The 25,742-nt window shown below is 39.0% G+C and overlaps 1 protein-coding gene across 1 annotated transcript in view; it reads right to left on the bottom strand.

Annotated features, from left to right (window-relative positions):
- Nucleotides 1-25,742, bottom strand: part of TRIM66 (tripartite motif containing 66) — a 52,649-nt gene that overhangs the window by 26,173 nt on the left and 734 nt on the right. The window contains exons 2-8 of the mRNA XM_026850629.1: nt 15,433-15,536; nt 11,868-12,015; nt 5,508-5,640; nt 4,815-4,931; nt 2,916-3,030; nt 1,402-1,548; nt 1,139-1,256 (exon numbers count right to left, since the gene is read on the bottom strand). Of these exons, the coding sequence (XP_026706430.1) occupies nt 1,139-1,256; nt 1,402-1,548; nt 2,916-3,030; nt 4,815-4,931; nt 5,508-5,640; nt 11,868-12,015; nt 15,433-15,536 (882 nt within the window). The remainder of the gene's footprint in view (nt 1-1,138; nt 1,257-1,401; nt 1,549-2,915; nt 3,031-4,814; nt 4,932-5,507; nt 5,641-11,867; nt 12,016-15,432; nt 15,537-25,742) is intronic.

Raw genomic sequence — 25,742 nt, 5'->3', positions numbered from 1 at the left:
AATTACCAGCAAATGCTTTGAAAAATTGACCTCAACTTATTTTTCTTTTAACTGATGGATAGGGCTTATACTTTCATTTTTCACTAAAGTATGTGCGTATCTTCTCATCCATAAGCACAGGTACAAAAGAATGCTTCCAGGGTGAAAGTGACAAAAATAACAGATTGATGTTATGTAAGTGAGAATTGTAAAAGCTAGAAATAGAAGTGTCCTATGAACTGACCTTGTCCATACTTTTAGTCAAGAGAAGATTATTCCCTGTAATACTTTTGATAGTGTTTTGCCCCATCTAGTTTTAAATAACTTAAAATGGGAAGAGAACCAATCTTTTAGATCATTGATCAGCCCACCAGACTGAATTTACTGTAAAAACCCAACGCAGTTGGGAAGTTTATAGCTGGTGGGAAACAAAGTCACAGTATGCACATTCATTATACAAATAACACTGTAATTTTTATACAGCCAGTGTCTTAAAGCCATCGTTGTGCCCATTAATTGTTAGTGTCTCAAGCATTGCTCAGGTCCCTTGGCCCCTGAGATACTAAAGGATGTGAGGGGCTGGGCATGACTGAGCTCAGCTCCCCCTGGGGAAGGCAGAGGAGATAGCACAAGGCCCACTGCAGATACTCCGTTCCACCCAGGGTACTCCTTACAGGACTGCCAGTCACAGTGCAGTACAGAGCTATTGCTTGCTCACACGGAACTGAATTTCAAATCCATTGGGCAAAGTCAAGGCTGTTTGATAGCCAATGACGCTTCACTTAAAGTCATTTCAATTAAAAGTTACTTGTTTAGCCCTGCACAGTGTTTCCACTAAACTAGCAGCTGTGTTCTTACACTGTGATTTTGTAAAACCATCAAAGATGATTATATATTTCTAGGTAATGTTTATAAGATAATAATTTTATATAACAATGTCTTTTAATAGGTGAATTAGTATAAGTGGAGGGAAAAAAAGGAAAGTTCAGCCACACTAGCTTTTCTTCAGAATGTGACAAAAGATACAAAACTGGAAGTCAAAATTTTTTTAAAAAGAAAAAAAAGAGAGAGCGCACTTTAGGGAAAGTACTGTATTGTCTCTACGTGTCTTGTTTAACTTTTGGCACTTGCCTAATAAACAACAATATATTTTTCTTACCCAAATTGGCCAGCTGTTTAGTCCAGTAGGAGGGATCCCAAGTAAATCTGATCTTCAGTGGAGGGCCTGTGTCTGTGTCACAGTTTGTCTCCAACAAGCGCTGGATCTGAAATACTATCTGGTAACAAATCAGAGGATGATGATTTTATTCACAATTATAAGACTGTGAAAAAAACTTTATTTGAGAAACATTAAATCCTTGAAACAGTTCTCATATTTAGTGCACAATTTCAATTTACTGAGAAAATAAGTATTGTTCTTACCAGTTCTTTACTGAAGAGAAATGGTATGCTGTTTTTACTGCACACTGCCCAGCTGATGAAGTTCTGCACATGTTCTACCTGTCTGCTTAAAACCACAACACCTTGCAGCTGTTGCTCCAATTTCTGCTTCCTTTCACTGGTGATTTTCTGTTAATAATGTGAATCAGTAGAAGATATTTTTATTGTGTCATTCTTCAGACACACATAATGCATACAATCATTGGCACTACATTATGCATTACTTGCAGGGACACATTTAGAATTTCTTTAAACCATCAATCATAAAAAGAAAGCAAATCTTATTCAACAGATATGTCTGAATTCAGGGAAAACAATTACTTCTCCAGGAGCAAATAATCTACATTGTCCTGGCCTTGGTTTAACAGAATCACATAGCCCAGGAAAGCTGTAGAAGTTGGATCAAATTTGCTCCTGGACTGCATTCTTGTCTCTTAAAATACACAACGGAAGAGACCCAAGAAGGAATATAAAAAGAGGGGAATCATGCAGCATGTTCTCAGAGTGGTCTTCCAGTCTCCAGCAATTCATGATTTAGGGATCACAAAGACAGAGGCTACATTATGACCCTCAGCATATTTTTCTATGAATTTGTCTAATTACTTTTGGACCCACGCATAATATCTTGCAGCAAGCAGCTCCACACATTTACCATTTATGTAAAGAACTATCTGCCCTTGTTTGATTTGAACCCAGCACCTCCCAGTTGCGTTTGATGCCCCCTACATGGACTTCAACACAGCACTGTGCATATTATTTTAAGTGTACGCAAAATCTGGCTGCGGTTATAGATAACTCAGGCAAACACTGAGATGTTCTCAGATCACATGAACACCGAATTTACTTAATCTTTAGTAATACTGAAATGAGAACATATGTTTCTCTTTTTTGTAAAGCTACTTAGCCGAGTTGCCATATTTGAGTCAAATACGTAAGTTCAAATGTAGTCAGCAAGTGCTGACTGCCTTGTCTTTCCAATATCTGCTAAAATTACCCAAGAATAACTGAGAACTGGAAATACTGATCAGATCTGATAGCAATTTTTGTGCTCAGCACATTTCAAAATAAAATCATATCTACTTCAGCTGGACATCCAAAACCTGAAGAGTCAAAACTGCAGGCTCTGTTACAGAAAGTAGATCAGAGGATCATTTTCAAAACAGGATATTAAATGTGCTGCTAATGGTCTTTTGTGAATTAAACATTAAAACCAGATGCTAGTTTGTTTTGTAAGTACTCAAAAGGTGCAAACATATTCTCTGTAACTGCATCAGAAAGTGTGGTTAAGTCATGATAAGCAAACATTTTGCCACTTCAACCGAAATCTTTCTTAACTATTGATTCCACATAAAATTCCACAGGAAAAAAACCCAAATATTTGAAAATATAAGTAAAGGAACAATAACTGTAACAGTCTATATTCTTTCCATTGGCACTGGGATTAAATTTAATTTAGTTTAATTTCCCAAGGTATGAAAGAAACTAGCCTTACTTACTTCAAGTTGTTCAAGAAGGATGTTTGTTCGTTTATTGATTTCATTCATCAGCACCATCTTGGCCATATTTATTTGATTTTCTACCTTTTTGTATAAATGCTTTACTTCAAGCAACCTATGGGCAAGAGATACACATCCCTGGATGAGCCAACTGCTATGTCATTTATTCAGAGTTTAGTAATTTGTTACAAGAACTGTCCTATTGACAGAGAACTCCAGTGAACATTGTACCATTTCCCATATATTCCCCCACACTTCTCTCCAAGCATAGAATCATAGGCTGGTTTGGGTTGGAAAGGACCTTTAAAGGTCATCTAGTCCAACCCCCGTGCCATAGGCTGGGACACCTTCCACTAGATCAGGTTGTTCAGAACCCTGTCCAGCCTGACCTTGAATGTTTCCAGGAGGGTGGCATCTACAACCTCTCTGGGCAACGTGTTCCAGTCTCACTAGCCTCATTGTAAAATGTTTCTTCATTACATCTAGTCTAAATCTACCCTCTTTTAGTTTAAAACCATTATCCCTTGTTCTGTCACAACAGACCCTACTAAAATCTCTGTCCCCATCTTTCTTATAAGCCCCTTTTAAGTATTGGAAGGCTGCTGTAAGGTCTCCCTGGAGCCTTCTCCAGGTTGAACAACCCCAACTCTCTCAGCCTGTCCTCACAGGGAAGGTGCTCCAGCCCCCTGATCACCTTCGTGGCCTTCTCTGAACCAGTCCCAACACATCCATGTCTTTCCTGTGCTGAGGACTCCAGAGCTGGACACAGCACTGCAGGGGGGTCTCACAAGAGTGGAGTAGAAGGGCAGAATCCCCTCCTTGACCTGCTGGCCATGCTTCTCTTGATGCAGCCCAGAACATTGTTGACTTGCTGGGGTGCAAGCACACATTCTCAGCTCATGTCCAGCTTTTCATCCATCAGTACCCCCAAGTCCTTCTCCTCGGGGCTGCTCTCAATCCCCAGCCTGTCTTGATACAGGGGGTTGCCCTGACCCAGAGGCAGGACCTTGCGCTTGGCCTTGTTGAACCTCATGAGGTTCACACGGACCCTCTTCTCAAGCTTGTCCAGGTCCCTCTGAATGGCATCTCGTCCTGCAGGTGTGTCAACCACACCACGCAGCTTGGTGTTGTCTGCAACCTTGCTGAGGGTGCACTCGATCCTTGTCTATGTCACTTATGAAGGTATTAAACAGTGATGGTCCCAGTACAGACCCCTGAGGGACACCACTTGTCACTGGTCTCCACCTGCACATTGAGCTGTTGACCACCATTCTGGATCTGACATGCTAATGCTGATTGACTCTCTTAAACATCACACCAAGAACAGTCTTAAGGTCTTTGTCAACAAACACACACAGAAGAAATATCCAAAGCCCTTTCACTTTATACCAGAGTATAAATCATATAGATTTGTACTCTTTCAAGGTGCTTGAAATGGTTTTATTAATGCAGAAGAGAGATCCAACAGCTAACAAATACATAACCATTAGCCAAAATACTGTTTCTATAATGAAATATTTTCATTTTTACACCGGTCTTGACTGGAATTGCAGGGGGTTTTGAGGTTTATTGAAGTAGTAAGGTATTTTAAAAATAATCTTAATTTCTAATATTTTCATATTCTAGTCTGGAAACAGATTATACAAAGAAATCTTAACTCTCAAGTCAGCTGTCACATGTCTTACAAGGACTATGGAATCATGTATTACAATGCCATGACTTGTCAGTACCACTTAAACAGGAATTTGATATTTTTAATCTTCCTATTATTTCCTATGCTCTAAAAAAAAAAACCAAACCCAACCCACATTTACATTAACTTCTGTTAACCTACACTTAGCGAAGATAGTATTTTTACTGATCACCCACTTTCATGAAAAAAAAATGCATAGCAATTACCCGTCTTCAATCTCTTTAGCTGAAACCTGAATCCCATTTTTTTTCTCTTCCACTTTAATTAGGAGATTTTCCAGGATAAGTCTCTGATTTTGCAAAGCTTCATCAAGATGTCTGAACCTGTGAAAGAAGGGGAAATCCTCACGCCATGTTTTTTCCTGTTGATCAATAATCAACTCATCAGTTGATAAGTTTAGGAGACAAGCTTCCTTAATAACTGGACATCCTGCTACGGATGTTCTCTGTGACCACTAAACTTTATCACCCCTCATATAGGCAGGCTCATTTCACAGAAAGTGTCACTGTGTATAGACAATTCCTTACACGGCTCACACATTCCCACAGGCAAGCAGCATACTTAAGTGTTGGTAACTCTGGTCTTGTACAAATAAAGACAAACAGAAGTATTTGAAACATGCTAAGTATGGAGTTTAACTTGTGTCTTTGAGCACAACCACAAGGAACTATACGCATGCACACAGTAGCTGGGCAGACAATAAAACTGGGAAGGTACACACTGCTGAGAGCCCTGAGTAACCCCTGTGTTACACTGCTTGGGCACAAGACAACTGAACTGACTTTGCTGTGGCTTTTAAGTTTCAATTTCAGCTGACAGGAAATGCAGATAAACAGTCTAAAATCTGAAAGAACTACAGTTTTACACCAGATTATGATTAAGCAGTCAATGTGTGGTACCTGTGCTCCTTATGCTCTGTCAGGAGGCAGCTGTGGCACGTAAGGGTATCACAGGTCTCACAGAACAGCTTGAGTGGTTCTTGAGTGTGCACTGGACAAAATAAGGAAAACTCACTTGCTTCATCTTCAGTTACTAAGGAACATAAACCAACCGTGTCACTGACAAGGATTACTATTATAGTTCAGAAAGAGTTGTCAAACTCTCACAGTTTTATTAAAAGTCTTGATGTTGTTTTTAAAAGACCCAGACCCTGGGACCATCTCATTATATGAAGCAGGGTTTGTTTATATTTTCCCTGGCCTTATACATCCTACAAACTGAGCACATCAAAGGGATTCAGACAACAAATTTGTATAGTCATCTAAACTCTCATGAGTTTTAAATATCCCTCATGATTTTGAGCACTTGCCTCATGACTCTGAATGCCCTGGTTGGCAAACCAGTGAATAAAACTGTACTGTAAAATGTAGAAAAGAAAACGTAATAAATAAACCTGTAGTCACAACAGAAGCAAGGAAATCCTTTGTTCTTAAAAAGTGGCATGGATAATTGCTTTTCAAACTTGTGTTTGTTGTAAATGCAGTACATAAACTTCAGCAGCTAGGGGATATTGATATCAGGCACTAAAACCTGTTCGTAAAAGGATTTTCTAAAGTGTAACATAATGAAGAGTAAAAATGGACAGTGGATATGTAAAGTGGAAGCAATACTACTGTACAATCTATTCTTGCTTTCTTTCCTGCATACAGCAGAATTGTTTTAGAAAGAAGGAAGGCTGTCAAGGAAAGAATAGGGGGGGGGGAAGTTAAGCCATCATGAAAAAACCTCTTTCACTCAAGTTAGACATTCACAAGTACATCTACATTAATAGTTAAGGTAGGGAAGGGGAAGCTCTTTTCTTGGATCCTAAAAACCACAGGCTTCAGAGCCTTATTTTATAAACCAGTGTAAGGACCAGCCAGCATTATTACTAGTGAAAATATTATTTTCTCAAAATGGTCAAAAAGCACAAGCAGTGCTAAAGTACAATGGCAGATTTCTGCAGGTCAGTGCTCAAATTCTCTATCCACAGAACCATCAACATTATTAGCACATAAGGACATATATGGGGACAACAAGAAAAGCACATGATGGCATCCTCAAAGTATTCCTACAGACAGTGTCCCTGTCCCATTAAATAGGTTAAATATCCCATTATTCTTTACCAACACACAAGAAATTAAACAAAACAATTATTTTTAGGTAACACTTATTGATATAAGCTCAAAATGAAATAAAAACATTACTTATTTATATATCATTATTTGCTCTCATAAAATGAGAAAAATGCTTCAGTTTTCCCACACCAAACCTATCTATCTTATCTAAACATTTAAGAAAAACAACTTGTGACAGGGACCATGCTCTCACGCTGTAGCTCATGTAAATGGAGCCCTTTATAGAATCAAGACTCTGAAGTGGTACTGTGACACACAGCATACAACCAGCTATCCTAATTCAGTCACTTTATTTTCAAATTGGAAAATGCACAATATAGAAGTAGAAAGGCTAAAAAAATCTGATGTCTGACAATGAGAATGAAGATATGGAGAAAATCCATGCTGTGCTCTAAAGAAAATATGCCAAATTTCCTTCTTTTTGGATTGCTATCTACTCTAAATTCTTCTGAGATTTACTTCCTCCAGTTCAATTGGCTTTCCCATCTGCCTTCTTAATATAATGTGCAAGCAGGTAATTTTTGATAGATTAGGCCACGACTTTTTATGTAACAGCATTACATAATTTACATTGTTATGAGTTATTTACGGTAGTGTCATGCTTTATTCTTTGGGAAAGTTTATTAGTTTATATTATTATTGAACCAAATGCTAATAGATGGCATTATTAAAAGAGGAAATTGGATCAGAGGGGTTTTTTTAGCCCACTCCAGTATTTTTTTTCTATCAAGGTACAAAGTGAATTCACCAGAATTTTTCTGATTGTACTTCAAATAGATACTTCTGCATTAAAACCTGCAGCTGACCATGCAAATAATATGTAACCAAGCAGGTATATAAACAATATATATCCAAGGTGAATGTTGAAGACCATATTTTCCTTCCCTATGGGGTCAGATATTCTATCTTAAAAGAAAAGTAAAAAGCCCATAATAACTCTTAATTTTCATGAGTTGGAAAAGCCCCTCTAAGTGTTCAGTACCTGCAGAGCATGCAAGCTGTTTTTCCAAAAACTCAGGATCAAATTACCCATATTAAAACTCCAATTTATAGAGAGATGTGGTCTTTAAGGTCCAAAAATAATGAAGCCTAGTCAAAATCTTATATAACAATTTCTCCATCTATCTCTGTCTGGAGGGTTTTTTAGCCTTTGGGTGATTGTAATCATCCCAGAGAAATCAGTGAGGGTTTGCATACTGTGTCAGATTTAAGAGACAAGCAGATTTCAGATGCAAACTAAGGATAAAAATCAATGTTATCTAATTACAACACAGACTCACTGCCTCTGCCACTATTAATTCCCTGATTCAATTGATATATCAGTGAGAACTGCCACTGAACCATGGTATTCTCAACCTATTTTATAGCTCAGAGCTGCACTCTTCAGTTTTAAAATAAGTTGGACTCTTATAAGTCAGACCCTAAAGAAGTGAACATGCCTGCTTTTCCTAGGAGGAGACATCTTGACCATAATTATCCATGTTAGCTTCTTGAAAAGAACCTCACTTGAAGAATGGGGAAAGTTCAGTTGCCCTGACTTCTGAATTAACAGCATTTGAGTCACCATTTTCTACAGCCTATATTTTCTTTGTCTCAGGTGGATCTCTTGAAAAATTAACAGAAAGTTTTAAATCTCTGTTCCTCTGACCAGTTGATGTCAACTTTGGAAAAGCAATCTCATCCTGGCTAATAGAGTCCTCCTTCAACTTGCATAATTCACAACGACTCAAACTTTGGTCTTACAGGTTCCTACTCAGCCTTGAGACACTGAAAGGAAAGGATGGTATAGCAAAGAGAAAATTTTTCAGCTTGTGCACTAGCCTATAAATAGTTGGTATATCAGTACCAGATCATTTACTTCTAACATAGTTTCGGGAAAGCATTGTTTCTACTCAACTGCAAAGCATAGATTTTCACTTAATGAGGAAAGAGTCTGTACTAATACTGAATGTCCTTTTAAGAAAGATGGGACTAAGGGAGGAAGAAGTTCTGGTGTTATGACTATAAGAAGTTCAAGAGCTCTGAATTTACAAGAGTTCACTTATTCCTAGTGCTAATGCAGAGCACTCCAGTAAAAGTTTTGTTCATCAGAGATTATTCCTGCTTAATCTGTCATAAAGCTTTGGCCCATGTTCCAAGCACCTAGTTCTCCAGTGCTTGGCTAATTCATTCCAGAAGCAGATATCGGTGTTTCCACATCTTGTGATCACAGATGCAGAAACTTTTCAGGGGTTTTTTGGGTTGCCTTTTTTTTAAAAAAAAAACAAACACAAAACTGTCAGGAAAAATCATTGCAAAAAACTGCCAGTGGTGCAGTTTAACTCGTCTGTGAACCACATCTCAGCATCTCTTCATATTCATAACTAGCAGTAATAGTCTAGCACTCAAGAGAACTGGTATTTTTGATAGCACCTCTGGAAAGTGGTTCAGCTAACAGGAATACACTGGAGCAATCATACAATATATAAATGTTAGTGGGAAATTTGGCAGGGAGTGGAGGGATGGGAATCAGAGTGTTGTCCATTGTGTGCTATTTATCTGGTGAAAAAAGAAATTAGGTCTGTTAGTAACAGTATTTAGGTGAACAGCTGTGACACAGACCACTCCCATAACTTCCCATTCTAGTTCTCAATAAACATGTTCAAAACAATGAAATCTAACTAGCACAACCGCCCCCCCCAACCTACCAGATGTTACAGAATGCGATGGAGGTGAATAAAATAAAGCCGTTTCCAAACAAGAATGAAGCCATTTCCAATACCAAGAAGCCTTCACAGGGAATCCCCTAAGAGCATCATTCCTTTTCTGGGCCTTTACTTCAGGCTCACAAAGGATAAGTCAGTAGGAAAAAGAAATCAGGCTACTTTAAAATTGTTTTCTTCTTACACAACATGGCATTTTTCTGTCCCAGCCCAGTCCTGCCCCTCCCCACATGCTTAACTTCTAAATACAAATGTGAATGAAGGGTAAAGTTCTCACATTAAAAAAAAAAAAAAAAAAAAAAAAAAAAAAATCACAAGAATTTGGCACACTGGACTGCAGCATGACCTCAGGAGTCACCAGGCTACGGGTGCTGTCTGGCAGCCAGGTCAGCTGGGTGAGCTGGGTCTCGCCCAGCAGCAGTCAGTGGCCCAGGAAGGCAGCAAGAGGATGCCCAGGGTAAGTTGATGGGGATGCTGACACAGAGCTGCAGGCTCGGCGTGGGAGGGGGTGATCAGATGTGTTACTCAGAGCACAGGTATCATGAAGGAAGAAGCAGAAAGAAAGATTTCACAGGGAAGCCAGGCTCCTTTAGTTCTGCCACTCAAGAAAGAAATTGTTTATCAAACTGAAAAGGAATAGGCAGGACTCAATGCATCTGGCAGGTTTGGGTTTTTTTCTACTTTACTTCATTTCAGACCCAGGGAATCTTACAGTTTTCAGATGACAAAAGAAAGTCTGGCCCTTGTAAAGTCAGTTGCAAAAGATAGAACAGTTTAAAAGTGCAAGATCAATGGGGTAGAGCCTCTTAATGCTTGCAAGGGCCTACAGAGAAGGTGGATGTTGTTCAGAACATACACAGACTGAACATGGCTACTGAATCTGGAAGTAGAGGATAATTATTTTCAGAAAAGAAAAAAAAAGTCAACCTGACTTCTAGCATATCCTAGTATTTGCTTTCTCTGAAATATCCTGAGGGGATATCTATGTCCTAAATAAATAATATATACATAAATAATAGTAATTTAAAAAGCACAGATTACATCCCCATTAATCTTTTTTTAGATTAACTAGTTTACATATACACTACCAGCCTTCTTGTTAATTTATTTTCTTTTTCAGCACACAGAATTTAGGACTAAAAAGATGAGAAAGCATTTTAGTTTATATGTTTGCATTTTTTTATTTATATAGCACACACAAAACCACAACTAAGCCACAGGTATATGTTCTTACCATTATTTGTCAACAATATGAGCTGGTAATCTTGGTCAAAGTGAAATTAAATTATAAACAGTTGGAGCCTCAAAACCACAATCCTTATCTTGCCATCAGCTCAAGAAGAAAAATATATTGTCTAACCAATCAGGGCATTTGAGGGGGGACTGGGGGGACTTCAGTTTATATTATTCTCTAGAAGAGACCCAGAAAACTTTTAAATGTCATCTGTGGGTTTTATTATTACTATTCTTACAGACTTTTTTTTTCTGTTTACACTCTATTTGGTAGTGGCATATCATGTCTCAAGTGCCTCAAACTGTTTGATATGAACACCCAGGACTTAAAAGAAATCCATCTATGGCAGACAAAGTACAGGCTTCCACAAGCAAAATCCTAAAGCCAGAAAAAAACCCCAATAATATAAAAAGTATAATCAGTGGGCTAGTTACACCTATGTTTATTCCTTGTTCTGTCTTTCATTTTCCTTGTGAAGAAGAATGATAGTGCAGCACAAACTCTCTAGCACAAATAACTTTTTATGTCAGCAACATGTAAAAATTGTATTAAATTGCAAAACTGTTAGGTTACAAATTGCTTACCTAAGTTTAGGTTAGCACACTCTTCAGAGATTTATGACATATAAGTAAAGAAAATAATGAGCAGTAGTAGGAGAAGATAATTTCTGCAGATCATCATTGTACAGGGATGAGACATAATTATCAGCGGGCTTCATCTGTGCTTGCCAATGGCAATACAATGGTCACAGTCAGGAACCACATTTGTTACTTCAGGCTTAGAAAGGGAACATCCTGTAGTGATCATGGCCTTTTGCTGCCTGGGACTCTCCCTCCCACACCTTGTTCATAAGAACAGGACTTGCTTTATGGTAGTTTCCTGAGGGAAATTACCAAAAGGAGGACAGAAACACGGGAACAGTCTTGGCCTGTTGCTGTTGTAGCCTACCAAAGCCTAGCCCATCGCTCTGCTGACTGAAAAAGCATGTAGATAGTCTCTGTGAAATGCAAATATCCAAATTTTTTCAAGTACTCTGATTGTGGCAAAAGTTATAGAAAAGTCACCATTTCTTAACTGACACATACATATATTTCCGAATCCCACACACAAAGCGTGGTGTCTGTGGTACAGAGCCTGCAACTGATTGTTTTTCGACTGAATAACTGATACGGGAAGAAACAAAATTTCAGAGTTTGTCTTCAGTACCTGTGCAGTCCTTCAGGGATACAGACAAGAAGCGGTCTCCAGTTTCTTTGTCATGTCTGTGCTCCTCTGTGCATGAGCTGCACAGCCACTTATTGCAGCTGGTGCAGAGGCTGTGAGCAGGTCTCTTCGCTTTACACGTGGAGCAGCTCTAAGAACAAAAAGTGCAATTACATACAAGGGTAACAAATTAGCCATACAAACCCCTATCTTTAACAGACTATGATTCAGCTTGGTAAGCTTAATATTTTTCTTCCTCAGGCTAATGCAATTCAAGTGATATTAAGAGTCTGGTTATTGTTGTAAAAGAGCAGAATAAAATTAAGAACAGAACATCATAAAGTTAAGAACAGAATAATATTAAGATCTGAAGCTCTTAAATCAAATTGGCTGCCTTTCTGTGCTCTAGCACAATCAAGCATCGATTATGACATGATACAAGAATTATTCAGCAAACATCTAGGGTCCATGTTATATATGAAGTCAGAAGAAATAATCATAATGACTTGTTTCTTATGAACTGAAAAAGCCATGAAACTATGAAATAAGATGTCTGATTTCAGTTAAGGAGTGTTAGGTTAAAAGTTACTTTTGAAAATGACTGCTGTACTTTGTAATCCCTTTCTGTTAGTGTTGTACTACTTACTGATGGCTTTAACACATGAATGTACATCTTACTTTTATAACACAGAATTGTCTAGGTTGGAACATCCTCCAGTCCAACCATTCACCTCACACTGACAGTTCCCAGCTACACCATATCCCTCAGCGTTATGTGGGCTCTACTCCAACCCCTCCAGGGACGGGGACTCCAACACCTCCCTGGGCAGCCCATTCCAACGCCCAACAAGCCATTCTGTAAAGAAATGCTTCCTAATATCCAGTCTAAACCTTACCTGGTTCAACTTGAGGCCATTCCCTCTTGTCTCATCTCTTACTACTTGGTTCAAGAGGCTCATCCCCCCTCTCTGCACCCTCCTTTCAGGGAGCTGTAGAGGGCGATGAGGTCTCCCCTCAGTCTCCTCTTCTCCAGACTGAACCCCCCCAGTTCCCTCAGCTGCTCCCCGTACGACCTGTGCTCCAGACCCTGCATCAGCTCTGTAGCCCTTCTCTTGACACGCTCGAGTCATTCAATGGCCTTTTTGTGGTGAGGGGCCCAAAATTAAACACAGAAATCGAGGTGCGGCCTCACCAGTGCTGAGTACAGGGGCAAGATCACGTCCCTGTCCCTGCTGGCCACGCTATTGCTGACACAAGCCAGGATGCCATTGGCCTTCTTGGCCACCTGGGCACACTGCTGGCTCCTGTTCAGCCAGCTGTCAATCAACACCCCCAGGTTCCTCCCTGACTGGCAGCTCTCCAGCCACTCCTCCCCAAGCCTGTAGCGCTGCTGGGGGTTGTTGTGGCCCAAGGGCAGCCCCCCGCATTTGCCCTTATTGAAACCCATACAGTTGGCTTCAGCCCATGGCTCCAGCCTGCCCAGGTCTCTCTGCAGAGCCTCCCTACCCTCGAGCAGATCAATACTCCCACCCAACTTGGTGTCATCTGCAAACTTACTCAGGGTGCACTTGATCCCCTCACCTAGATCATCAATAAAGATGTTAAACAGGAGTGGCCCCAAAACCGAGCCCTGGGGGACACCACTCATGACCGGCTGCCAAGTGGATTCAACTCCATTCACCACAACTCCTTGGGCCCTGCCATCCAGACAGTTGTTTAACCAGCAAAGCGTGTGCCCATCCAAGCCACGAACAGCCAGTTTCACCAGGAGAATGCTGACTGGCTGGTCAAAAGCTTCTGCCTTCCCTGCAATAACCAAACTGCTTAATCACAAGTTTACCTGAACAGTTGTTCAGCTATCAGTCTGACTGGCAGGCAGTGGTTAAAAGATAATGAGCAAGTTTCACTGATACATGACTTGACTGTTAATAAAAAGGAAGTAAGCCAAAAACTGTGAGGAAGGTTTGTGAGTCCCTCTAGGGTACTCCTATGCTCCAGTGAGAAATCTGCTTTACTGAACTGCTCTTAGGACTCCTAAGGGATTACAGAAAATAAAAACCTTCTTTTAAAGAAGGTTTGGAAAAAATAATCTAGTGCTTTTGAAGGCATTAGATATTCTCATTGGATTTTCTTTCTACGCAAATTCTCATTGAAAGGTAAATGATGCAAGTCATGGTAATTAAGAAATCCCAGTAGAATAAGTGCATTCTAAACATTCAGCAACATGAATGTTGTTCTCTTTGAAGAGTGCACGTGAATAGACCACTTGCTATTTTAGATAAAGTTATGCTGCACTCTTCAAGCACCTTACACCTGAAGATGTCAACACACTCTACTTGCATCAATTTTTTAATTTTTCCAGAACACTCCATGGATTAGGCTACACATCCTTTCCTTTTTAACAATGGAGAAAATGAAACACAGAAATGACTGACAGGGAAGAAGTACATCTGCTCTACACTTTTTTGCAATGATGTCACTGGGCAAGTCACTTGCACAATTTAAAGCAGTCTCAAGCTTTCTGCATGGTACAAAACTGACCTACAAACTGTTGCTGCCCCTACAGGAGTTAAGAGGAGTGGAAGGATATATCTTCTGTTCCGCATTATGGAAAAAGTGTTCCCCTCCACCCAAAGGCCCTGAAACTGAATCTCCAGTGTGGCTATCCAGTTTACTTAGGAATCAAAAGTGCAAAAGAGACAGAGGTCCAGGAGCTGGCTCAGAAGGTGAAGTCCAGCACCCTTGTTTCTTTGTCAATCTTCCCTTGCTTTGAATCACACTTTGGATAAAACAGTCAGCAGATTACATAATAGTTTTGACAAGTTTTCACCTGTTTTAACTTCCAGCTACAGGTAATACTATCACATTCTGAACTCATTCATGCAAATAGTAGAATACTGTTCTGTAACAGAGGGGGGCAGAAATAGCCAGTTTCTCTGTCCCTCCTCACGACCCAAGGTAGCAACAACTAAAAAACTGTGAGAATAGTCCTGCCTGTTAACTGGGTATTTAACAGAAGTGAAATCCATCTATGTACTGTGTCAATACAAGGCCAAGGTAGTAATCCTATGTGTTCCAATTGCCCTTTGCATCCACTCCCCAATAGGAAACTGAAATATGATGTGACCTTTTTTATCATTAAAGCAGACAATCAGAAAATGCTGACTGCCTACAGGACCTAATGGGTAATCTTGGTGTACCTATTCAGCCAACAGTCTGCTTCTGATTACTTTGTGTTGAGAGCAGAAAGGGAACAGTGAGGAATCTGAGATATTCCATATCTTCCTAATATATTGATTGTCACAGATCCAGTCCTACACCACTGGTATCAATATTTTTGAATCAACTCTAATTTAAGTACATAGAGTCAAACTTATTCTTCAAATACAGTTTTAAAAGTACTATAAAGTCAGTATAGCCATCTCTAGCAGTGAAGCAATTACAGTGACACATAAGCAAACTGCAAGAGTCTGTTGTTCAAGACGAAGTTTGCTCTGTTTTCAAACAGTGTTCATCTGGTAGTATTTCAACAACTCACAAGGCACCCAACTCAGTGGGTTTTACTTACCTTTGCCATAGCTGAATTACCAGTGGGAAAGTCCTTGAGAAAGAAATTTTCAACTACATCCCTTGCAAAGCAGGTCTGTTTGCACACAGGGCAGGAAAGGATACCTGAATTAAAAAAAACACCAAAACCACCACAAATAAAACAATGCACATGAGCCATGTGAACCAGGAAATTATATAAACCGCACTTCAGTATTGCTGGCTTTTTTATATCACACAGACACACTTAGTTACAGCAAACAAAGGCATTTTTCAAGACACAAATTACTTGTGGCTATTGACAGTTTAATACACAGGAAAGAAACATAAAGCAACAAAATCCCTAGAAATACACTATAGTTCAGCCGACTTACTTCAGCATTGTCTGCATGTCCAAATTCCCATGAACTCATTAGGGTTTACTGCTTTGACAAAAACAGCTTCACTCTAAATTGTATTCCTTTGTGACAGATCTACTTGTGCTTTCCCATACTTGCTACAGTTCTTCTAGACCCGTTTTACATTACAGAGGTATACCAAAGCATAATACAGACATTGCCTCATGCTAGTTTTACAGTGCAGCATGCTGTCCAACTGAAGTGAGAGTAACATGCTGCTAGCAGAAGCAACAAGTCAGAATAAAGGATTAAAAAAAGTTTCATAAATAGAAGTCAGAATTGCAAACCATCTATTAAAACAAATCCACAGATGGCAAAAATGTGATCGCCCCTAAAGGAAAGCAAAGTGAGCACCAAAACCTGGCCCCACCTTCATTAGCTATTGACTGCAGCTGAGATGAATTGTACTGTTTGCCTGGGCTGAGAACTAGCTCTTCAAGAAGGTGTCCATAACTGTATACCTGCATTTTCGTGTGTCTGCTATTTTATTCCTAGACTTCTTGGGCTAGGACTTTCATTCTTCTAGAAGGTCTAGTGCCTTTTTTTTTTTTTTAAAAAAAAAAAAAAAAAAAAGAGTGTGTGCTTCTGACCACATTTCTGTAGACTACAGCAGATGTGAATACAGAACTTTAGAGATGGTGGTGGTGTGTCAGTTTATTTTTACCTTATCTTATCAAGTCTTTTTTTTTAATCAAAGTTTTTCCATTCTGTTGAGAACAGAATTTCAGTGCTATGCTCACCTTGCCAAGTAATCTATTTATGATAAATTACAGCAGTATTTTCCATGACTCAATGATGCAAACTCACTTAAAGTAAGATTTTAAAAGCAAGATCGATGACAACTTTCTGCTGGACTGACAATGTTCGATGTGCTCTAAACTAAAATTATTTTTGAATAAGGAGAGTGGCCTGTAGATTAATTAAATCTTAAGATGTCTATTATTCTTCACATTAGACAAAGACTTTCGTGTTTTCCAGGTGCTTAGTATTACCTGCCCTTGGGACATGGCTCTTGCAGTCCCTGGCCAGGTGCACAATTCTACCTCTGAATGTTTCCTATTTTCAGAAGCACGCTGCTGTTATTTTAACAGCAGCACTTTATATTACAGAGGCGCACAAACCCCAAACCCTTCCTACATTACCACTTCTGACAAAAGCACTATGCAGCCAGATGTCTGAACACATTCACTCTCATTCATAAAAGTTTTGAAGAAACTTTTGAGTTCTGCTACATCTCCTTTGAAGAGGACATCTTACTAAGAACCACTTCCATGAGGTTTAGGTCTTCTTTAGCCCAAATCTTGTTATAAAAGCAAAAGTATATTGTTTACTGTTTTCCAAGGTTGCATTTACAACAGAATTGTGATTTGGGGACCCAAGTGGCAGACTAGGGTCTACCTCATACTTGTTTAACCGTGCATTTCATACAACACTGAGCGTTCATGTAGACACAAGAAGGAACAGGTGGTATCCATGGGCACCTGTGCTACTCGGCTACAAGTCACCCCAGGGGAAAGGTCAACACAAGCAATTGCCAACACTTTGCTCATATTCTAGGCATGTAACATGAGTCTTGTTTAGGTGTGTCCTGGTGACAGGAGTTACAAAGAGGCTAAAAATTCATCTGATAAAGATGCCTGTGATGGCAGAAAGCTGTAGAAGTCTCTTAAACTCTCCTGCTATTTTGCATCCTTAATACAAAGAGCACAGCTGAAAAGGTATCTTATTTACCTACAATATTTGTAGCTAATCACCTTCATATGTTACACCCTAGGACAATATAATGCTTTTATATGTCACACTGAAACCTCTCCACGCTTTCTCAAATTATGGATGTGTCTTTTAGATATCTGCTAACAGCTCAGCTCTCTAGAGAAATGTAAAACAGTTCTCTAGAGAAATGTAAAAACAGTAGGAGTACTGCAGCACCTAAGATGTGTTATACAGACAGTAGCCTCCTACTCCTTGTAAATGGTGCACAGTACAGGCGCCAGTGAATTGTGATGCTAATGTAATGCTAACTCCTAGAAGGTGAAACAGTTTTTAAGTTTCCCTGTGAGCACTTTACAAAGTGACATAGTTATAACAGCGGCAGAAATAGACAGATAAGTTTTGATTGATAAACTAGGAAGCAAAATACCTACTTTGTAATCAGCTTCTCCAAGAAGTCTCACAGGACGTGCTCTAATTCTCAGTGCAGTCGATAGGAAACCATCTACTGATTTTACAGGGAATTGCCTCTAGCCCTTTGAGACTTTGAACCAGTTTCTTACTCCCATAACTGCATTGCCCAAGCAGTGTCAGTTCTTGATCTGGTTAATACAGAGAGAAAACCTCCATACTGAGACTACATAATATGTCACAAATAGACCAAAGGGGAAATTATCAACAGGTTACTTTCTGAGGTAAGAAATGCATGACTCTCAAAGCTATTTCTTCATCTACATGCCATATGGGTGAGCACAGTCTTACACAAAACATTTCTGGAATGGCTGCTTCCTGGGAACCAAAAGCAGTGCTTGGACTTTGCCATAGCAAGGACAACTTCTGTCTACACACCACATAAGGTTAAAAAAAGTTAATATGGAAGTTACTATTTTATTACATTCTAGCACTATTCAGTTAATGCAGAATATTAAATCAAATTATACCAGTTGAATGATATTTAATGGAATGCTCATGGCCTCAGGCATGTTCATGTGAACTTTAAATTCTGCTAATTTGTTACAAACCAGTGAAGTATAAAATACGTTGTATAAAGAATGTATTAATTTGAAAATGGGCAAGACCATCTTTTTAACGTTTTCAAATGTATTTAAAGAAAACGTCAATTTTCACCCTAAGAAAACATACGTCCTGCATGGATTTCAGTTCTGCACAAAAGTCTCGTTATATATAGAAATGCAGTGGTATTAAGAAATGTGGAACAGTCGTGATTTTGGAGGTAGATGACATCACTGCTGATTAATATGAGGGGACATCTGAAAGTGATGGCCTGGATACCATGGGACAATATTTTGCCAGGTTTTAGACCCAAGTTATGCTACTGAAATCAGTGTTGTTCTAGAGATACACATGGAGTGCGTCACACACACAATGGTCAGAGCTTTGTATTAGACTCACTACCATGGACCATCAAGTACAGCTTCGATTGTGTAAACATCAAAGTGTGTCTTAATTATCAAAGTAACTGTGAATTCATAACGATTTCAAATTTAAAGCTCCCTTGCAATGAACACAAGACACATATAGCCCTCAGCTTAATTAAAAAAAAAAAATAAAATCAAAGAGCATAACAGGTAACAGGAATAATAACGGTGATACCATGGCAATACTGTACTCGAAGTAGTCTCCTACTCGTAGGACTAATCAGTAAGCACCTTCTCACCTGTCCTAGTACTGAATTCTGTATTTATTACTTTATTAAAAGCACAGGAGATGGGTTTGCATGTTGCTAAAAGAGGGATTCCCTGAATGTGGTAGCTTCGGAGATCATACTTGGTCAGCTAATTGGGCTTCTTAATTGATTCCTTTTCTGTTTAATAAAAACCCTGTACTCCCTGGAAATGCCCAACCTTTTTCCATATAAATTCCCAAAAGAATGTAATGATAGCTTGGCATAATAAATACACTACAGAATGGTTTGTGAAGCAATAACCCTGAAATTAAACAAACCTAACACATATATTTGCAAATAGCCACTAGCAGCAGCTACCTCAACAACACAAAGCGAGCCCACTATGCTGTGCTCGTGCTCAGAGTGCAAATCACCAGTAAAGCACAATTGCCTAGAAACCTCTTACCTGTCCTGTGGATAAACAGTCACTTAGAGAGCTACAAACACAGTCACTTGTGTCAGGGAGTGGGTGGTTATTAAGCAGAACTGCACACACTGTGCACTCGCTGGAATCAGGCTTTGCTGTACTGCAGATGGAAGTCACTATACCTTACACAGACTATCTGGGGCTGCTCCTCCTTCTTCAGACAGAAACACTGACAAATCAGCAGGGCAAAAAGATGTACTGGGCCACTACAAGATGCATTTTTTCTTTTTTCTTCTTTCCTTCTTTCTTGTCCTTGCCTCTCAGATTCATTCAGGCCTCTCTTAACTTGCCTTGGTAGTACTTTTCCTGAAGTGGTGGAACAAAAATCCCATAGTGAGAATGAATAGCAGTGTCCTGCTTTCCTTCTTGTCTGGGTCTTCTCTCAGTCCTCAGAATAACCAGGAACAAGTGTGCAGAAGGACAGAGAAGAGCTTTTCCAGATTCAGGTAGCAGCAGGTCTTACAACTCCATTTACTTCCACATTACATTTTGCAGACCATTCCCTAAATACTTTTTTTCTTGCTTTCCTATCTCACCACTGCCTCTAAACAACACTCTTAATTTGTTTTAAGAACCTGTACTTTGCAGACAGCTCATTTAAATATAGTATTATTACAGCACTGTGGGTGAAGGAAGAGTAGTCAGAAGCCCTAGAGACTCACTGTTTGTACGTATGAGAATGATGCAATTTCTGGATCTAAATAGCAATTCAACATGGAATTACAGGATTCAAACAACAGTTTACATACTAAGAGAGCAGAGGCCAAATTCAGATATGGTGCAGTCATGATGTTCAAATGAAGTCCACTATTGTTATCGAAACCTCTAGATGTAGCAAAAAGCTAAGAGAGTTGTTGACATGCTCTATTTTTGTATGGAAATTATATTGGTAGGAAGGAGTTAGGGATATTAGAAAAAAATATTTTTTTAGAAGCTCATTACCTCTTGCTGTTTATTATTTGCAATCATTATTTATGACATCACATTTCCCTGCTGAAGAGATGACCATGAATTTAGAAAGGCCAGCAAGAATCCTAATGTTGGCTTTAAGCTCCATTTCACTGTGATATGCGGAATAAAACTCTATTTCAGAATTATATGCAGGATAAACCACACATAAGCTATTCTCAGTGCATTGGAGTTATCAGCTAGTACTGAACAATCACTGAAGACCACATTGCTTTGAACAGACTCCCATGAAGTTTCATCATGTGAGGGATGGGGAGGAATAGTCCTACACCTACATCCTTCCAGGGCTCCACTACTCCTTCAACTACCTACCATCTGTAGTAGGCTAATGCACCTGACTACCACCACAAAAGCCACCGGCACCAGAAAGCAACATGCACACAGACATATCTCTGTTCATGTTTATATACACACAGTTCTGAAGCCTGAAAAGCTTCAGCAGCAGACGTTTACTTTGCTGAATCAGTTTGCAGCCCTTTTCCATAAGCCACATGTTTACTTCCACTCTCACTCCCATAAGCAATAGTAACTAGACAGCAGGTTGGGGAAAATGGAAATTCAAATGCAGTGGATCCAGTAGTCTGACACAGATACGCAGTCTGGACTCCCCATCTCTATGCCTGGGATATCCAAAATAAGCTTTCAGGAAGACAACAAGGTTCTGCCATGTACTGTTCAAGCTCTAGTTCCCCACAGGTCACCTGTCTCACACCACACAGCATTTTCTGTTAATGAGAGTTGCCACACTGCATCAGACCCAGGGAACAGTAAGAAGACATCAAGGTAGTGACCTTCATACAGAGAGTTCCTTTGTAGAAACACAAATAAAGAAAGAGCTAAAATTTCTGAGTTCTCTCAAGTTTGTACTCCACATATATTGCATCAATCTAATTTGTGACAGAGCTGTGGATAACTTGCAGCAATCATGTCTGAAAGTGCAAACTGCAACCTCTACACCACACATGGAAACCGAGTACAAAGACCTTTTGAACATCAAAAGCTGCAGCTCACAGTTTTGTTTCAAGGTCTTCCAGTCTGGTCAGGTTTAAATAGAAAGAACCCTCAAGCTGGTTGTCTCAGAAATAAATCAATGCAGATAATTAACCTATTATTATCATGAGAATTGATTAGCATAAAGAAACAAACAGTGGAGCTATCATACACACCACATTTATATTTGCTGTCCACATGTTGCACCTATTCCTCCACTCTTTTTCCTCCAACAACCATCAGAATAATTATTCTCAGAGAGCATTAGCTACAGCTCAAGCTGCAGGCATAATTTACACTTCCTTGGAGACCCAATTATAGGTTATAGGAAACAGTTCTGAAGACAACCTCCCACTCCACAGCTTCATGTTTATATAACTAAACCCCCCATTGTTTCACTTGGCTTTTGGATCTGGTAACTGAACAACAAAGTGAGAAGGGCTGACTAACTTTAAATCCATTCTATTACTAAATACATATATTACGAACTGTTTCCCTCTTTAGAATTACCTTTCTACTTCCTGTTTTAGAAATAAAACATGTATTTGGTGTTGTGGATCTAATTAAAGCAAATGAGTATTCTCCTTCAAAATTAATAGGCGTGATGCACTGCATCACTTGCCTTATATGATTGCATCAAAACAAGGTTATTTGGGTCCTGGAGATGTAACAGCTGTAGCACCAAGGCAGCCAAACTGAACTCCACTGCGAGACAAAACATGGTTTAAAGAACTCTGTAGATGTGTGTTTTTTTGTTTTTTTTTTTTTAAATATACAGGCTTAGTACAAGATAAAGCATTCTGTGTTGACACCTGAAGTCTCCTTAAGCCAGTACACCACACTTCTTATGCCAAAACTTCATACTGAAAATGAGCTTAGAGCCAAAGGAGTCCTAGAGCTCAATCTTTTTCTTGAAATAAACCCCCGTGAAGATATCTCTGACCACATTAAATGCAAGTGTGACCAATGCTTGGCTGAGTTGTGGATATGCCTCACTAACAAGCGTTCACAATTAGAGATCCATGGTTATATATAGCACCTACCTTACCAGCTAAAGAAAAACATACATTTTCAGCTGGAAGTAATAAAATGCAGCAAGTAGAAATCTGTCAACAGTTCAGTTGGAGTCACATTTGTTCTCTTTAATAGCCTCTCCTCATTTTATCCAATTGGTTTGCATTTCTCTAAAATATAACCTTGTTACAGTTCTTGGCATTTAAGTGGGGATCTCAGACCCTCTCTTGCATGTGGGAAGCTATCATAGCACAAGTGTGGACAGTTTTTGACTTATGCACAGAATGTGGATAGAAATTATGCAGTCATTTTCTGTGATTTTTGTTATCCAACCTAGAAAAGCACAAAAGGGCAAAGCACGTTTTTAAAATAGAATTTTGAAAAAATAGCTCAACATACAAGTTCAATATAAAAGCATGATATAATTAAATCTACCACTTCCCAAAGCAATTCACAAAGCTGGGCAACTACTAATCACCTGTTACAAACATAAAAGTATAACTTACAGGTTAGACAAATTACCCAATTCAGTCACAAAAGGTAAATAATACCAGGGATTGATATCAGTTTGCAGAAATCTGCAAAGTGTTCCAGCACGTCTTTCCTGATCTGCCTTGTTCTCAGGAGCCGAAATTGTGACTAAACAGTGATTACCTGTGCTTTGGGTTTATTTAAGAAAAAACCCTCAACAAAACTAACTGAGACAATCTTGCAAAAACATGAACTTCTCACAACAATGCACCTCCACCGCTCCCTATTTAGCTACTTTTGAAATTAATATGTTGGTGATATTTAAAGCACTAAATCAATTTAAATCGTTGAACATCTTATGGAGAGGAAGATTTGCACATAAAGGGTAATTATTTTGGCACCCACCTCCAATTCAGCAAGGAGGGATAAGCACAGGAACCCAGTTTTCAACGTATTCAGAACTCAGTGAGAAAGAGCCAGACTTAAGAAGCCAAGACAGCGTGCAAGAACCAATTTTGTATCTTCTCACATTGTGCTGCAAGTAGCAATTCACACAGGTAGGAGCCTGGAAAAGTCCCCATCTGAGAAATTTCCATCTCAGGAGATGAGGGAATTTTCTCTCTCTCTTTTTCTTACCCAGTCCCTCTTCTTTAAAATTATTTCTTCCCATACACTAAACAGACTGAAAGCACACAACATGCAGAGCTGAAGAGGAGAAGAATGTGGATTCTCTGTTACATGAAGAGAGGGAATAAAGAAAGTGACACTGGCCTTCAGAAAAAAAAAAAAAAAGAAAGCCAATCTCACAGAGATAAACTTCTTTTTCACTCAAATTAATTTCAAACTGTCAGTTCTCACACCTTTAAACAAATTCTGATGTGTATTCAGCTTTTCCATGGCTATCTCAGAGCTTGCATTCATGAGTCATCTTAAACAAATACAGGTATAAAAGTTTCCAACATCACCCCCCACCAAATATCAGGACCACTTACCTTCATCTTCTCAGCAATCTTAATACAAGAGCAATAAACTACACAAGAGCTTTATGTTAGTATAGTACTATTTATAGTTAAGCATACCAAAAAGCACAAATTCAAGTATGCTTTTGTAGCAAATATCAGATGGACTTTACTTGGAAATATATTTACTTTTTCTATTCTTATATTTTGCTTAAAGAATTCATAGTGAGTAAGGAACACATTTTTGTTACAGGCAGTATTTCATGTTTACTCAGCTAAAACCATCTAGCACCTGTATTTACAGTTTATCACTGGTGCTTATATATGATCATACTTAAAACTGAAAATTGGGTTGGAAGTGTACTGCCCATAACTCAGCAATCAGTGCAAATAAGACAAGCAATGTTTAGCATCATGCTATCAGAAGCTTTCACAAATTGATCCTGGCTGACCTACAATAGTTGCAGTTTCTGTCACTGACTTAAGTAAGAGACACAGATGTTTTGGTTTTGCTGCTCTCCTTGCTCATATATTAACTGAGTCACTGCACCTGGTGTCTCACTTCATTTACTGGATCATCATCGTTTGTTATTTCTTTAGACTTGTTCTTTCCCATAGAAGTTCCCTATTTACAAGAGAATAAGGAAGCAAACAGAGAAACTTCAAGAATACAGAAATAAACTATTATTTGTTCCAGTTTGCTACAGACAAATAATTCCCGATCCAAGCAGGAGCTTGCACTTCATCCAAGATCACCAAGTGGTATAAATGCACTTTTCCACTTGGCAAACACACACAGGGAGGAGAGAGAAATGGCTTAGCTGTCAAATGAGAATACATAAAAAGTAATGGAGTGGTTGTTTTCAGCAGTGTTTCATTAGGAAGTAGGTCCCTCAGACTTTAAGCCCACTATCATTGGGCATTAAAAATTTTAAGGAGACATTTACTTGAAATGACTGCTTTGCTCTCTTTGTCTTCTTCTCTTACCTTTATTTCTTTTTCTGTCTGTACCCTACGCATGAATAGCCTTTCTCCTTTGCCATTAGGCTAATCCCTTTTTCCTTTACCTTTTGTGTTTCGTTAGCCTTTCAACAGTGATCTCCTAACACTGTTTCCATTTGTTCTCAAACCTGAACTTGTCTAGTTTATGTTACCTCATCAATTCAGATTACCATCACCTCAGGGAAGGTATCTTCTCTTCCTACATGTTTCTGAAATCTGCTATGGAAGAGATAATAAATGACGCCTCTTATTCATCTAAAGTTCAAAGCCTGTGAAAATACAAGTAATCTACATGCCTTTGCTCTTCTTATAAATTAGTAATGAGTCTGGAATGCTTCCCCATGGCAATTAAGTCTTACTCAGTTAAAATGACTCTATTCTATGATCTAAGTCCTGTCTTATTCCAAAAAAGTTTCTTATTTTCTATTAACATCACTACCAAACACTGTACAAATAACTTCAGGATTTCAAAAGCCACCATCACAAAATGCTTCTTGTCCTCACTAGTTTACTCAGCCTGTTAAGGTGAGTCACAGTATATCCTACAGAGGGCTCAGGTAGAGAGAAACCACATTTACAATGAGATAAAAGATGGTGTTTCAGTGTACCGCGATACACATATTCTAATAAAAATTATTATGACCTCTGTTGAGAACAAAGAACCGGATGTTTTTGTGTTGGTGTTGGGGTGGGGGAGGGCAGGGG

Source organism: Athene cunicularia (assembly GCF_003259725.1).
Source record: "Athene cunicularia isolate RWA chromosome 5 unlocalized genomic scaffold, athCun1 chr5_part2, whole genome shotgun sequence".
In the NCBI taxonomy this organism is placed as follows: domain Eukaryota; kingdom Metazoa; phylum Chordata; class Aves; order Strigiformes; family Strigidae; genus Athene; species Athene cunicularia.
This window is presented reverse-complemented; position numbering and strand designations above follow the sequence as displayed.